The 12,867-nt window shown below is 30.6% G+C and overlaps 1 protein-coding gene across 2 annotated transcripts in view; it reads left to right on the top strand.

Annotated features, from left to right (window-relative positions):
- The window catches only part of LOC145277514 (uncharacterized), a 114,985-nt gene extending 102,632 nt beyond the window's left edge, over positions 1 to 12,353 (top strand). For both annotated transcript variants that reach the window (XM_080128938.1, XM_080128939.1), the window contains one exon: positions 5,058 to 12,353. In XM_080128938.1, coding sequence (XP_079985064.1) covers positions 5,058 to 6,580 — 1,523 coding nt within the window. In that variant the 3' untranslated portion in view covers positions 6,581 to 12,353. The remainder of the gene's footprint in view (positions 1 to 5,057) is intronic.
- Positions 12,354 to 12,867: the final 514 nt, after the last annotated feature.

Consider the following 12,867-nt stretch of genomic DNA (forward strand, 5'->3'; position numbering starts at 1 on the left):
GATCAAATTGTAGTATCTGTTCTTCAGATGCTGCACTTCAATTTCTTGTTCTCTCTCAGTAGAGGAAAAATCCTTCATGACTGAGACAATTTTTATTTTTGTTCCTTTTCTCCACGTTAAACGATGACCCTGGTGTCTAACTCAGTCCCGTTCACAGAAGAAAAGTTTGTTTTTTTTTAGACGGGGGGGGGGGTCATTTTTATTTATGGTGGCTGCAATACCCCCCCCCCCACACACACACACAAAAAAGATTAAATTATAAATGAAGGTAAAAATAGGAGATTTATTTCAATTTTACTTTTAATATTTCAAAACAAATTTTTACTGGACATAAATAATACAATTTTCAAAACATTTTCCTTATTTTCAAGGATTTTTCAACGAAATAATAGAAATAAGGCCTTTTCAACGAAATAATAGAAATAAGGCCTTGTAATCATTATGCATAACTTGAAGGAAAGTGTGTGTTCATGCCTTTCGTAAGGGTGTCAGACCATAATCTGATTAAAATAGATCTAGTAGGATTTGAACTTGGTATAGGCAATTCCATAGTCTGTGGTAATATCTATTAGACCAATGTCGCACTCCTAAATCCATTTCAAATTTGAAATTGTGTTGACATGCACAGCAGAAAATCCATGATCCATTTGAGTATTTATATTGTAACAAAAATAAATTTGGACAAAATTTCATAAATTATTTAGGCAAAAATTCAGTGAATCAGAACATGGGACTCCAAGTTGGCAGCAAACAGTATTAGGTAAAAAAATTGCATTATACTTAATTATTTTTGGCATAAAAATAAATTAAATGTTATTGTTACACTGTTTGCAATTTGTTTTTAGTTTTATAAATAATATATTACTTTACTAAATTGTTTTTTTTTTTTTCAAATAGAATAATTTTTCATCTGACCTTGTTTATTGCAACTTCGAGTCACCTGTTCTGATTCGCCAAAATGTCTTATACTAAATAAAGAATATTACTCCTGAAGAGAAAAATGTTTTTTTAGTTTGTTATTTTTTTACCCCTTTGTGTTTTAATCCTTTCTTTTGTTTTTTACCTTCTGTTTTTAATCCTTTGTTTTTTAAGCCATTATATTTTTACCCTATGTTTTTACCATTTGCTTCTTTTTTTTTACCCTTTGTTTTTTTAACCTTTTGTTTTTTTAACCTTTGGTTTTTGACCTTTGTTTTTTTTAACCTATGGGTTTTAACCTTTGTTTTTTACCCTTTGTTTTTTTTACCTTTGTTTTTTAACCCTTTGTTTAGTAATTAGAATAACAGTCATAGGGTTCATAACAAAAAATAAAATTATAATAAAATGAATTTTTACATGTTTACCCTTTGTTTTTATAACCCTTTGTTTTTATAACCCTTTGTTTTTATAACTCTGTTTTTTTAAACCTTTGTTTTTATAACTCTTTGTTTTTTTAAACCTTTGTTTTTTTAATCTTTGTTTTTTTTACCTATGTTTTTTCAACAATTGTTTTTTTTAACCTTTGTTTTTTTAACCTTTTGTTTAGTAATCAGAATAACAGTTATAGGGTTCATAACAAAAAATAAAATTATAATAAAATGAAGTTTTACATGTTCTAAATTTGATTATTTATATTGTTTTTAGTTTTGTTTTTGGACTATTGTTCTCATCTTTATTGATATTTCTATTTTTACAATGTTTCAGTCGATGTAGCCTTAAGTACATGTGGCCTTCAGGTGTATTGTTCTTTGTATTTAAATTTGATTACTTTTGATTATTTTACCCACGTCAATGTTTCTGGCATACTTAAATTCAATGAACTATTAAATTTGTCAGTTATTATTATTTTTTAATCAATGAATATTTTTTGCATATCACGACACGAACATTCACGTTGCATTTAGATTTTCACTTGTAATCCTTTTATATTAGTTTTTAATCAACAGTTGCCATATTGAATTATATCTGTGCTAGATTGACTAATGTTTGAATAATTTAACATATGGACAACAGACTCTTTCAAATATTTTATTCTCCACCATCACTCTCTATTTATTATCCATATTTTACTCCACATTCTAAAATCCAAAACGGTGCCGATAACTGTTAAAGTAAAAGTTTATTTATTTCCTCCCAGTAGTTTTATATGGCCTTGATTGTATCACATGGACTAAACAACTAGCCAATCGCATTGAGGTGTTTCAAAATCACGTAATGTGTTTCATCATGGGATTTCGCCTGATCACAAAAAACAAATTATACACTCTCCGTCAAACTACTTCCTTACACCCTCTATTTGATAAAATCAAAAGTAAGCCCCTTGAACGTTTTGGCCATGTCAAACGATCATCCACTGCCCTGTCAAAGTTAAGTTTTGAGGGTATGTTAGAAAGCAAAAGAGGCAGAGAAAAGCCAAGGAGAAGGTGAAGAGAAAATGTTTTTGATTGGACATCTCTCAACAGTTGGGTGTCCATCAACCAACTTGCCCTGTATTGGAAGGAATGGCAAAAAATAAGTCACGTAGGTTTGCAATCCACACCAAGTGAAAGATGTGACATGGCCACATGAGTTACCACACCTGATTTCTTTATATCAAACCTAATTACTATCTTGCTACTGATCCAGAACCTTACCCAAGGTCGCTTCTGCATCTTCTGGTAGTTTACAGTAAGCAGCTGTAAAAGTTGCTGTAAAAAGTTGACACAAGCACTGTCAGATGATAAAATGAAAATGCTGAAAAACGAAACTTTAACAAAGAATAACACTTACTGTATGTTTGATTATATAAAAAAATTATTTTTTTCAAAAAAAGTACATTATTTTTTTATTCATTTATGTCTCCAACAAATGTTTCAAAGAAATATTTTTTTTAAGACAAAAACATGGATGACTGAATGAAAATCAAATTTTTTATTGAAAGTATTAAAAAAGTTTGTTTTTTCTTTTTGGAAAAAAAATTTCAATAAGATAGTTTTTTTTGTAACAAAAAAAAAATATTCTTTTTTCATGGAGATGACTTTTTTTAAGAAAAGTGATTTTTTTCTAAAAAGTTTCAGATAAAAAAAATTTTTTTTTTTGGGGGGGGAGTTGAAACAAAATTTTCTTTTGTTGCAATCGATCGATTTAATTGGAACTTGTCATCAACTTACAACTGATTTTTTCGGCTGTTTTTCCGGCAGCTTACCATAAACTTCTAGAAGATACCTATGCGACTATAGGCCGGTTTTGGATCAGTACTATGATCTTATGTATTTTTTCAATTCAGATTTTGATATTTGAAAGAATCAGCCTATATGCAATGTTGTTCAAACATTATTAGTCAATCTAATAGTGATAATGAGGTACTTGTTTACATTGATGATCTTTTGAGCCAACTGATGTCAGGTCTAAATAAGATTATGTACTTATGTGTCATGACGAAATTAGTATACAAAAGTTACGAAAAATGATCCAGTAGATGTACTAGAAGTATTTTGACTATACATCAGCCACAATTATGTTTCCAGATATCATATTTAAAGATGGTGAACTAATTTAAGTCAATTTTAGTCAATCAAAAGTCATTTCCCTTTTTTGTCATACTGAATTGGTAGCACGACTCTTCCATATACAATAAAAACTCGATAATTCGATAAATTCTAATTTTACTTATAATTATTTTTCTAATGTATCATTTTTCATAGTTTTGGGAATTCATACTAATTTCACCATATATAAGTACATAATAATGTTTTCACCTGAAATGCGTTGGTTAAAAAGATCACCAATGTAAACAAGCACCGAAAATGAATTCAATAAGGAAAGTGCTGATTAAAAATTTTTTTAAACAATATCTAAATACGTTTATAAAAACGTTCATGTCAAGTTCTAGAAAGTTCCTTATATCCAGATTGATTAGTAGTTTAGTAATACTGAATTATGTCCCCTTTGACTCAGGATGCGGTCAGCCATCTTGGATCAGTGTTAACATAGTAATGATTTAATATATTTTTAAGTAGTTGTCTGTGATATTTTATTAATGAAGTGGTGCTATATACGAATGTTAAATAAAAAAATAAATGTAAAAACTTAGTTCATTGAATTAAAGCACATAAACATTGACGTACAAAATTATCAACAATCATTAATACTAAATGTGAATTAATCAATGTTTGTTTCATTAAAGCTTTTTCCTATATACTTTGGTCACACAAAATATGTGCTAAAATACACCTTAGTTCTGGAAAGAGATTTTTGTTTGAAAAGTTTAAATTGTTCAAATTAGGTGTAATTTATAATTAACTGAAAAAGTCCCTCATCTCTCTTTTAGCTATGAATGTATTTCTCTCGCCTTTTTTCACCATATGTTGATTCAACTACTCTCTAATATTTCTTGATCTATTTTGAACATTTTAGAGAAAGAGTGGCTCTCTTTTCAGCATTGCAAACTAATATACATATGTATTTGTCTGTAAAAGCCACAAACACATATGCAAAATAGATGGCAAGATAATAAATCTGTTTACTTCTAAGAATAATAAAGAATAATAAAATACTTCTATAATAATAATAAAATAATTTTATAATAATAATAAAATACTTTTTATAATAATAATAATAGTGTAAAAATACACGACTTATAAAAATGATGCAATACTTATATACTAAGGAATATAATATATCTAATGATAATACTAATATAATGCTTATGTACAAGGATAATATAATAATTATTTATGATGATAATGATAATATAGAAAGAAAAGAGTCATTATTTTAGTTATGCAAAAAAGAATATGTTAACAGATACGACACAGTTTATGAATTTTCAAATAATAAATAGAAAAAATATTGTGATACAGTCGATACGTTTAGTCATATTTAAATATGAAAAAAAATCAGCATTAATGAGTAATACACCTGAAAAATACCGAACCCTCACCCCAAAAAAGATACTGAGCTCATCAGCAGAAAACATCTAAATTACTGAGAACAATAGGCTAAAGATAAAGCAATGTATTTAGTAATAACTTGTTATTCCATAAAATGTTGACCCCAAAAATGTTCTAACTTGATGCAAAACCATTCTTGCCTCTTAGATTGCTGTGAGCAAGTTGGCAAGGAAGGAATGCTGTGCGACCCGAAAGACTACATCCCAAATTCTGCACTTAGCCGGGAGAGCCAGCGCCAAAAACGGTTGGAGCAAATGCGGCAGTACCAACGACGCCGGTTAGAAACGGAGACTCCAGAGGAACGGCAGAATCGACTGATACGAATGCGGGAGAATGCACGTTTGCGTTCGGAGAAAAAACGTCAGATGATGCGGCCGAATCAACCTCCTCAAAAGAAAATTTCACCGATGGACGCAGATAGTATGATGAGGTATCCACCCCTCAGCGACCGTGAACGAGAAGCGAATTGGTCATGCATGGAACAGAATCATAAAGAAAAGTCTGAAGGTTTTCCGTATATGACCCAGGCGGATAAAGACAAGCAGGATGACTATCCTTACCTGAACACCAATAATAAGAGTATCTCGGATCGAGATGGGGATTATCCGTTCATGAAAACGGATATCTCTCAAAGCCAATCAAAGGACAATCCAGAAAGAGGAAGCGTGTTTCCCTGCATGGATCATGTGCACAACAAGAATTCTCCAGAGCGGGGCGGAGTTTTCCCTTGTATGGAGGAAGTAAATAGTAAGGACATTATTGATAAAGGGAGGACGGGTGGACCCGTTTTCCCTTGCATGACGCCAGCTTTAAACAAAGAAATCTCCAATAAGGGAACTGGGGTCTTTTCTTGTATGAACCAAGAGCAGAAACAGAGAACATTGGATCGGCCTGGATCCGTATCTAGCATGAACCGAAATCAAAGTCTAACACCCACTTCGAATCCAAATCAAACGAAGGACTCAACACTTTCCCACAGAAGTACGTTTCAGCAGTATATGATGCAGCAGTCGCATAACAAAGATGTGATCGGCAGAAGCAACAACAACAGCATCAACAACAACAACAATAATAGCAACAACAATCAAAGCAACACACCCTCGACTGCCGCCAACAACGGCAATCACAGCGGCCCCACTCATTCAGGTAGTAGTAGTGGGATGATGTTTCCATTCTTAAGTACTTCGCATAATCGGAATGTTCCAGATCGAGAGATGAGTGGATTCTCTTGCAGCTTGACATCCAATCAAAATAGCAGAGTAGGAAGCTTTTCATATCCCAACGTGGGCCACGGTCTGGGTATCACAGAACGAGACAGCAGCTACTCTTATATAAAACAAACAGCAGATATGCGGAAAAAATATGCAGAGTCTGCACACCGGAAAAAAGGTTCTGAGATGGTGATGGGATCTGCATTCGCTTCGATCCATAAGTCAGACGGGTCTACAAATAACACGATGGCAGGATATACAAAATCTGAGCATAGCTATATGTGCGCTTCATGTGAACGACCCTTGCCGAAGGATCAGTTGAGCAGGTTTACCCCGTTCCCAATATCGATGATGGGTGGATCAGGGGCTGACAAAATGTGCGACGATAAACAGTGGATCTGCAAGACTTGTGAAAAGTTAAAAAGAAATTATCATCTCTTTCCGAATCCCGTCAGTTGAACAGCGAAACAAAAAAATGTTTTTTTAAAATGATCCCAGTTTGCAAAGTGGTCACTGCTGGTCATTGTTATCATGCTTCACGAACCCATCGTAACTTTTACGTCTGAACAAAACTGATATTGTAAAATAAAAAAAAGCATGAACTAAACAAAACAAGAAGAAAATAAATAATTATCACCGTTTCATCTTTGGTTAAGAACGCAACACCATTTTTTAGTCTTTTGATCCAGTTTCATAAAATGAACAACTTTATCACGCTGAATCATCCCATATCTACATTTGTTCATGCATTCACATACATCAAGATTTGAATATGTGTTTTGACACATTTGGATGTGTTACATGCACACCTGCTCATATATATGTACATAAAACAATGTATATGCATGCATATAAAATAAAAATGAACAAAATCACAAAAAAATACATTTGAGACTCTGACATATTCAAATGTTCAAATGACCCAAATAAAACCCAACAAACACTGACATAATACGTTGTTCATCATCCAATGACAATCTCATTAATCGTTATACTTGAATGGCTTTTGGCCTTGATAAGTGGTGACTCATTAACATAAAAAAAATACATATGTACACACAGACACATTTATATATATTGGGTATGCATGTGTTTAGCCAATAAAGCACTCACAAATGTTTTCTGCACTTAGACATGTGTAGATGTTATATACATATGAGAAACTTACATGTATGCATTAATGCATGCACGCACGCACACACACAGACACACACACACACACATATACACATATATCACTAATAATAAATAAAATTATTTTCGAGACTCACGTATATGTAAATGCTAATACATACAAAAATCAAAGCGTACACATTAAACCCCATCACACACACAATATATATATATATATAATGGTTGTATATTTTTTGTTTACTAGATGTACATCCACTGAAACGTTTTTGTTTTTCAAAAAGTGCTTCATGAATAAACGGAAGCTGTTTATTGTATGTTTATTTATACAAACATTATTGCCTACATATGGTATGTTATATGAAAAGAGATACTTCAGAAACATGTATGCACATATGTAGTCAATTTGTTTAAAACATTTTACTGTACTTCTCATGTTAAATGACTTGGCAATTTGGAATCTTAACTCATTGTTCTAAGGGAAGTAACATTATTTCACTAAGAATTGTAAGAAAAAATGATTTTTTTTTTTCAACGATTTCATTTAATGTAACAAAGTTTTATAGCATCAATAATTAAAATAAAAAAAAAGTAAAATGCGACTGTAATTTTTCTTAAACAAAACATTCAAGTAATTGTGAGAAAAAAATGATTTTTTCCTCTACTTTAGTAAAATAGAATTACCTCCCTTAACAATAAATTAAGCTTCCGAATTACTAACCACTAACCATATGTAAGTGATTTAATATGGACGAAACAGCTGCCTGAGAAGTACAAAAAATGTTTAAAATAAAAAACTGATGAAAATACAATCAATAATTCAAATAAATTATAGTGCAAGCACTTTCAAACAGAACCAGTTATACATATCCAGTAGAAAGTGCTTGATTTCCAAAGAGAGCAGCGCAAAACAGGAAACTGTTATGAAAAAGGCAATCAAGACTGAGAATGATTTACAAATAGTCCAAGTTTCATGTGTTCAAAAAACAATCGTTTCAAAATTATATTTCATATATGAAAGTTGGAATCTGCAAAACTTTGTTTATGTATGCGTGCATGCAACCAATGATGAATAGACTCATGTGTGTAAATATTATTACATACACGAATAGAAACATACAAGTATTATCACACACACACACACACACACACACACACACACACACACACACACACACACACACACACGCATGCACACACACACATTTGTACATACATATTTATACAAGCATTGTATACCAGAAAATGCTTTGGTTAATTAGTCTTTCTATTTTTTTTTTGACCTTTCAGATCATCCATCTCGTGTTTTTGTTAAATTGTCATGTATAGATTGTATTTTTCTTCGTTCCACAATCAAAAAAATAAATTCCCCATCATCATTAGGTGGGATATGGGTTTTATGCTTATCCATGTCCGCTGTGTTCAAACTGTGAAACAATTTATATTCATCACTCATACATACTTTTAAAAAGCTATAAATTACCTAACAGTTTGAACACGGCAGACATTAATAAGCCAAAACCAATATCTCACCTTGTGATGATGCGGAATTAGGCAAACGTATTTGCAAATAAAAATAATAGAACAAAAAATACCTATGGATCGTATGTATGACAATTTGACAGATGGATTATCTGAAAAGTTGAGAAGATAAAAAAGACTAAGCAAAACATTCTGTGATATACAATCTTAATCAAAACATCCTGCTTACATATTCACACACAAATATATATATATATATATATATATATATATACTTCTGATCAAAAATTTAAGACCACTTAAAAATCTTTTTTAAAAAAACTTTTTTTTTAAGGATAGATTTTAAACTCTTCCGACTTAAGGTTTCCAATACTACAATCTAAAAGGTAATGGAAACAAAAAGCTACATTCTAAAGATTTATTTTGAAAATTTACATTTTTATTAAATTAGGCTTTTTACACATGATCAAAATTATAAGACCAAGGGTATAAATTCTATTAAATTGTACAAAAAGTGTATGAAAAGTGTATGAAAACAATCAAACTTGATAATGAGTTCTACCTCCACTGCTTTGGATGACTTCAAAAGTTCTTTGGGGCATGCAGAAGAAATTGAAGGAGGTGGGGGGCTACCAAAGGATTTTGCTTTTCCATAATTCTCAGTTGCAAATAAGTTTTACTGCGATTTACCTTAGCTGCTATCGCTCGCTGTGACAAACCTTGCTTATAGAATCCTAGAATTTGAGAGCGCTCAACTTCGGTTAGTTTTCTTGCCTTATGCATCGTAATACCTTTACACAGTGATTGCTCATCTCTAACTGAACTAAAAACATTAGAATTACCATAAATCTTACAATTTATACACTTGGTCTTATAATTTTGATCATGTGTAAAAAGCCTAATTTAATAAAAATGCAAATTTTTAAATAAAAATTTTGGAATGTACCTTTTTGTTTCCATAACCTTTTAGATTGTAGGTCAGAAGAGTTTAAAATCTATCCTTAAAAAAGGTTTTTTTTTAAAGATTTTGAAGTGGTCTTAAATTTTTGATCAGCAGTATGTATATATATATATATATATATATATATATATATATATTGGAATAGGGTTGATTTTAAACTTCAGTAAAGTGTCAAGCTAAGATTAGGGCATCCATTGGAAGGTATCATTTTTGGTTTAGAACAGTTATTATTAAAACAAAAAAAAAATTCTTAGATTCTATCCACGACTTACCATTTACAGTTTTCAGGTTTCTAATCTTTTTGTTCTTACGTGTCACCAGTTTTGTTGGATGTATGAGATGGAAGATTGACAGTTTCTATGGTGATGAATACTATGAGAAGATTGACAACTCTCCACATATCATCCGCTCAACAGTCAGCCTTTTTGTCAGAAACATCACTTTTGGAATATAAAGACTAAAGGGCAGAAATTAGAGTTACGAATCTGTCAAGTGTAATCCAAAGTTCATTTTCTACTCTCTGTGGCTTCAATGAAGGCTAAAGTTAAAAATTGCATGATGGTTTTGAAATTTAATTCAAGACGACTTTAATTCAAGACGGACGTAACATTAATGAGGAAAAACTAATTTACAAATTGTAAATAATGATGAAAATGCCTCATGTGCAAACCACAAACAAATGCTATTCATGTCTTATCTTGACTTACATACATACTTTAGAGAGCTTCACCACATGCTTAAAAACAAAATTCCACCACGCCAGTCTCAACTTTTATCTGGCTGGCTCATCTTCTTTATATAATTTCTTTACATAGCTGGAGGCTGATAACTGGTAAACATATCCAAATTATATTTATCTCATTTTTTGAATACCGTTCATGGATCTGTTAATATTAAGCCTTTTTCTGATATCTGCATATTTTTGTCTCACAAAGTTATTCCAAGGATCATGATTTAACATTCTGTTCCAAAGATATTGAAATTCTTCTCATGCTCTGTTAGTTATAGTCTATGTTTCATGTGCATATATAGAAGTAGAAACTTTCAATGACATATTAAAATTTTCAGAGATTTTAATATGTCCTTCCTGCTCCGTACCTTTCATTTCAGATGTCCAAATTCAGAAGTTGGTAATCCTATTTTGTCAGATGAGGATCCTGGAACCATTGAACCAAGAAACACAAAAATCTTTGTTTTTATTTCAACTGTCTTTTTGTCTTATCACAATCAAATATTTTTGTCACTTTCAATAATAGCTTTAATAAACAAAAATATGACTTTCCAATGGATTCTCCAATTATTATTTTAGTTTTTTTTTTTTTTTTTTAAGTTTTACAATCTGCCCTACTCAAAAATGTTTGCCAAATTCAATAAAGCCAAAAAAACAAAATAAATAAATGGATTCTAAAACTTCTCAATTATATCATAGAAGCAACATGATCCAGAAGTTTTAATATTTGAAATATTTGGTTTGTCATTTGTAATAATAATTATAAACTATTGAATATGTCATGCAATATATTACTTATTTTGAAACAGCAGAAAAAAATCAACCAAAGTGCTCGATCATAAAAATGGGCAAAATATATGCTTTTATTTAGATACTATGTTTAATGATATTCGAGTTTTTCATCTCTGAAATCGATGACAGTTTTAAAAAAATATAACAGCTAACAAACCAAAGTCATTATCAGCCACTCAACGGATGTAGTTGTCTGATTCGTTAACTAATGCTTTTAAAAAAACAAAAAAAACTGCCAGTGAATTCAGAAACAAAAAATTGAGGTACTATTCAATGGACAAATGTATTGTATATAAATAAACACACACACACACACACACACACACACACACACACACATTACTCCATTGTAGAAATTAAATAAAATGTAAAACTATTCAGTTCTTTTGTAAAACAACACCTAAAACGAACTTGCATGTGTGAGTGTATGTTTATGTGTGTGCATATGTGTGACAATACGATACACATTTGAATTCAAAGAATTCTCATGTACAAAAATATCATTATCAATTTCTGTAATTAAAATTAAAAAAAAATAAAATTTTAAAAAATGAATCAAAAGAAATATAGCTGAATTTTTTTTTATCCATTAATTTTACTTGACTTTTGATCCAGCCAGTGCAAAAAAAAAAAAAACATTTCAAAGCTACCTCCGAGTGTGTTGCTACAAAAGCAGAAAATAAAAGAAAAAAGAAATAAAAAAAATTTAAACAAAAAAACAAATACAATGACTAAGCAAAAGTGAATGGCAAAGAAAAAAAAATACTACAAAGGGAAATAACTCTGTTTCTCATCAACCTCTGATATTTTCCATCTTTTGCCCTCTCTTTTTCTTTCCCTCTATCATTTTCTATTTTCTCTCTCTTTCTTTCTAAGCTCCATTTATCCCTATATTGCCTTGTAGCAGACTGACTCTTATAACATTTACATCATTTTATTGTCATCAATGGTAACTTCTAGAATTTATTTCCTATGATAAAAAATGTAAAAACAAACTTGAAGAAAAAAAAAAATTTGATCTGAAATTTCTTTTCTTATCAATATTGTTCATCCAATTCATGCTAATATTTATATAATGTTATAAAAGTAAATTTTTTTGGCACCTGAATTTAAAAAAAAAACAGTTTCGTATCCATTTTATTGTTTTAGATTTGTTCATTGTTGTAAATATGTTCATATCTACACATACATTCTTGATACATACATAGACACACGCACATATATTTATTTACAGAAGATCAGAATAACATTGGTATCATCGGTTTCTAATGACATCACCATTTTCCAAGGAGACAGATTTAAATAAAGGCTTAAGAGAGTTCAATAAAGGCGATCAAATATTGGTTCCTTTTGTTTAGATTTGAAACTGATGGTACTGATGTTGTGATAATCTTTTGTAACACGAATATTATGCTCTTGTTTTTTTATTTTTTAATAATCGAGCACTTTGCATGGGTCCTCTTTGGCTAACTAATATATATATATATATATATGACTACTTCATTTAATCACATAAATTAATATACGAAAGTATAATTTTATGTGTAAACTAAGTATTTACTTCAACAGTGCTCAATACATAGGTAGAGCTAGGTAGTAAGCCACTTGTTGCTATATATATTTTTCTAATTTACTACTAATATATATATA

This window comes from Euprymna scolopes, chromosome 6, assembly GCF_053919585.1.
Source record: "Euprymna scolopes isolate OS-2025 chromosome 6, ASM5391958v1, whole genome shotgun sequence".
NCBI classification, from domain to species: domain Eukaryota; kingdom Metazoa; phylum Mollusca; class Cephalopoda; order Sepiida; family Sepiolidae; genus Euprymna; species Euprymna scolopes.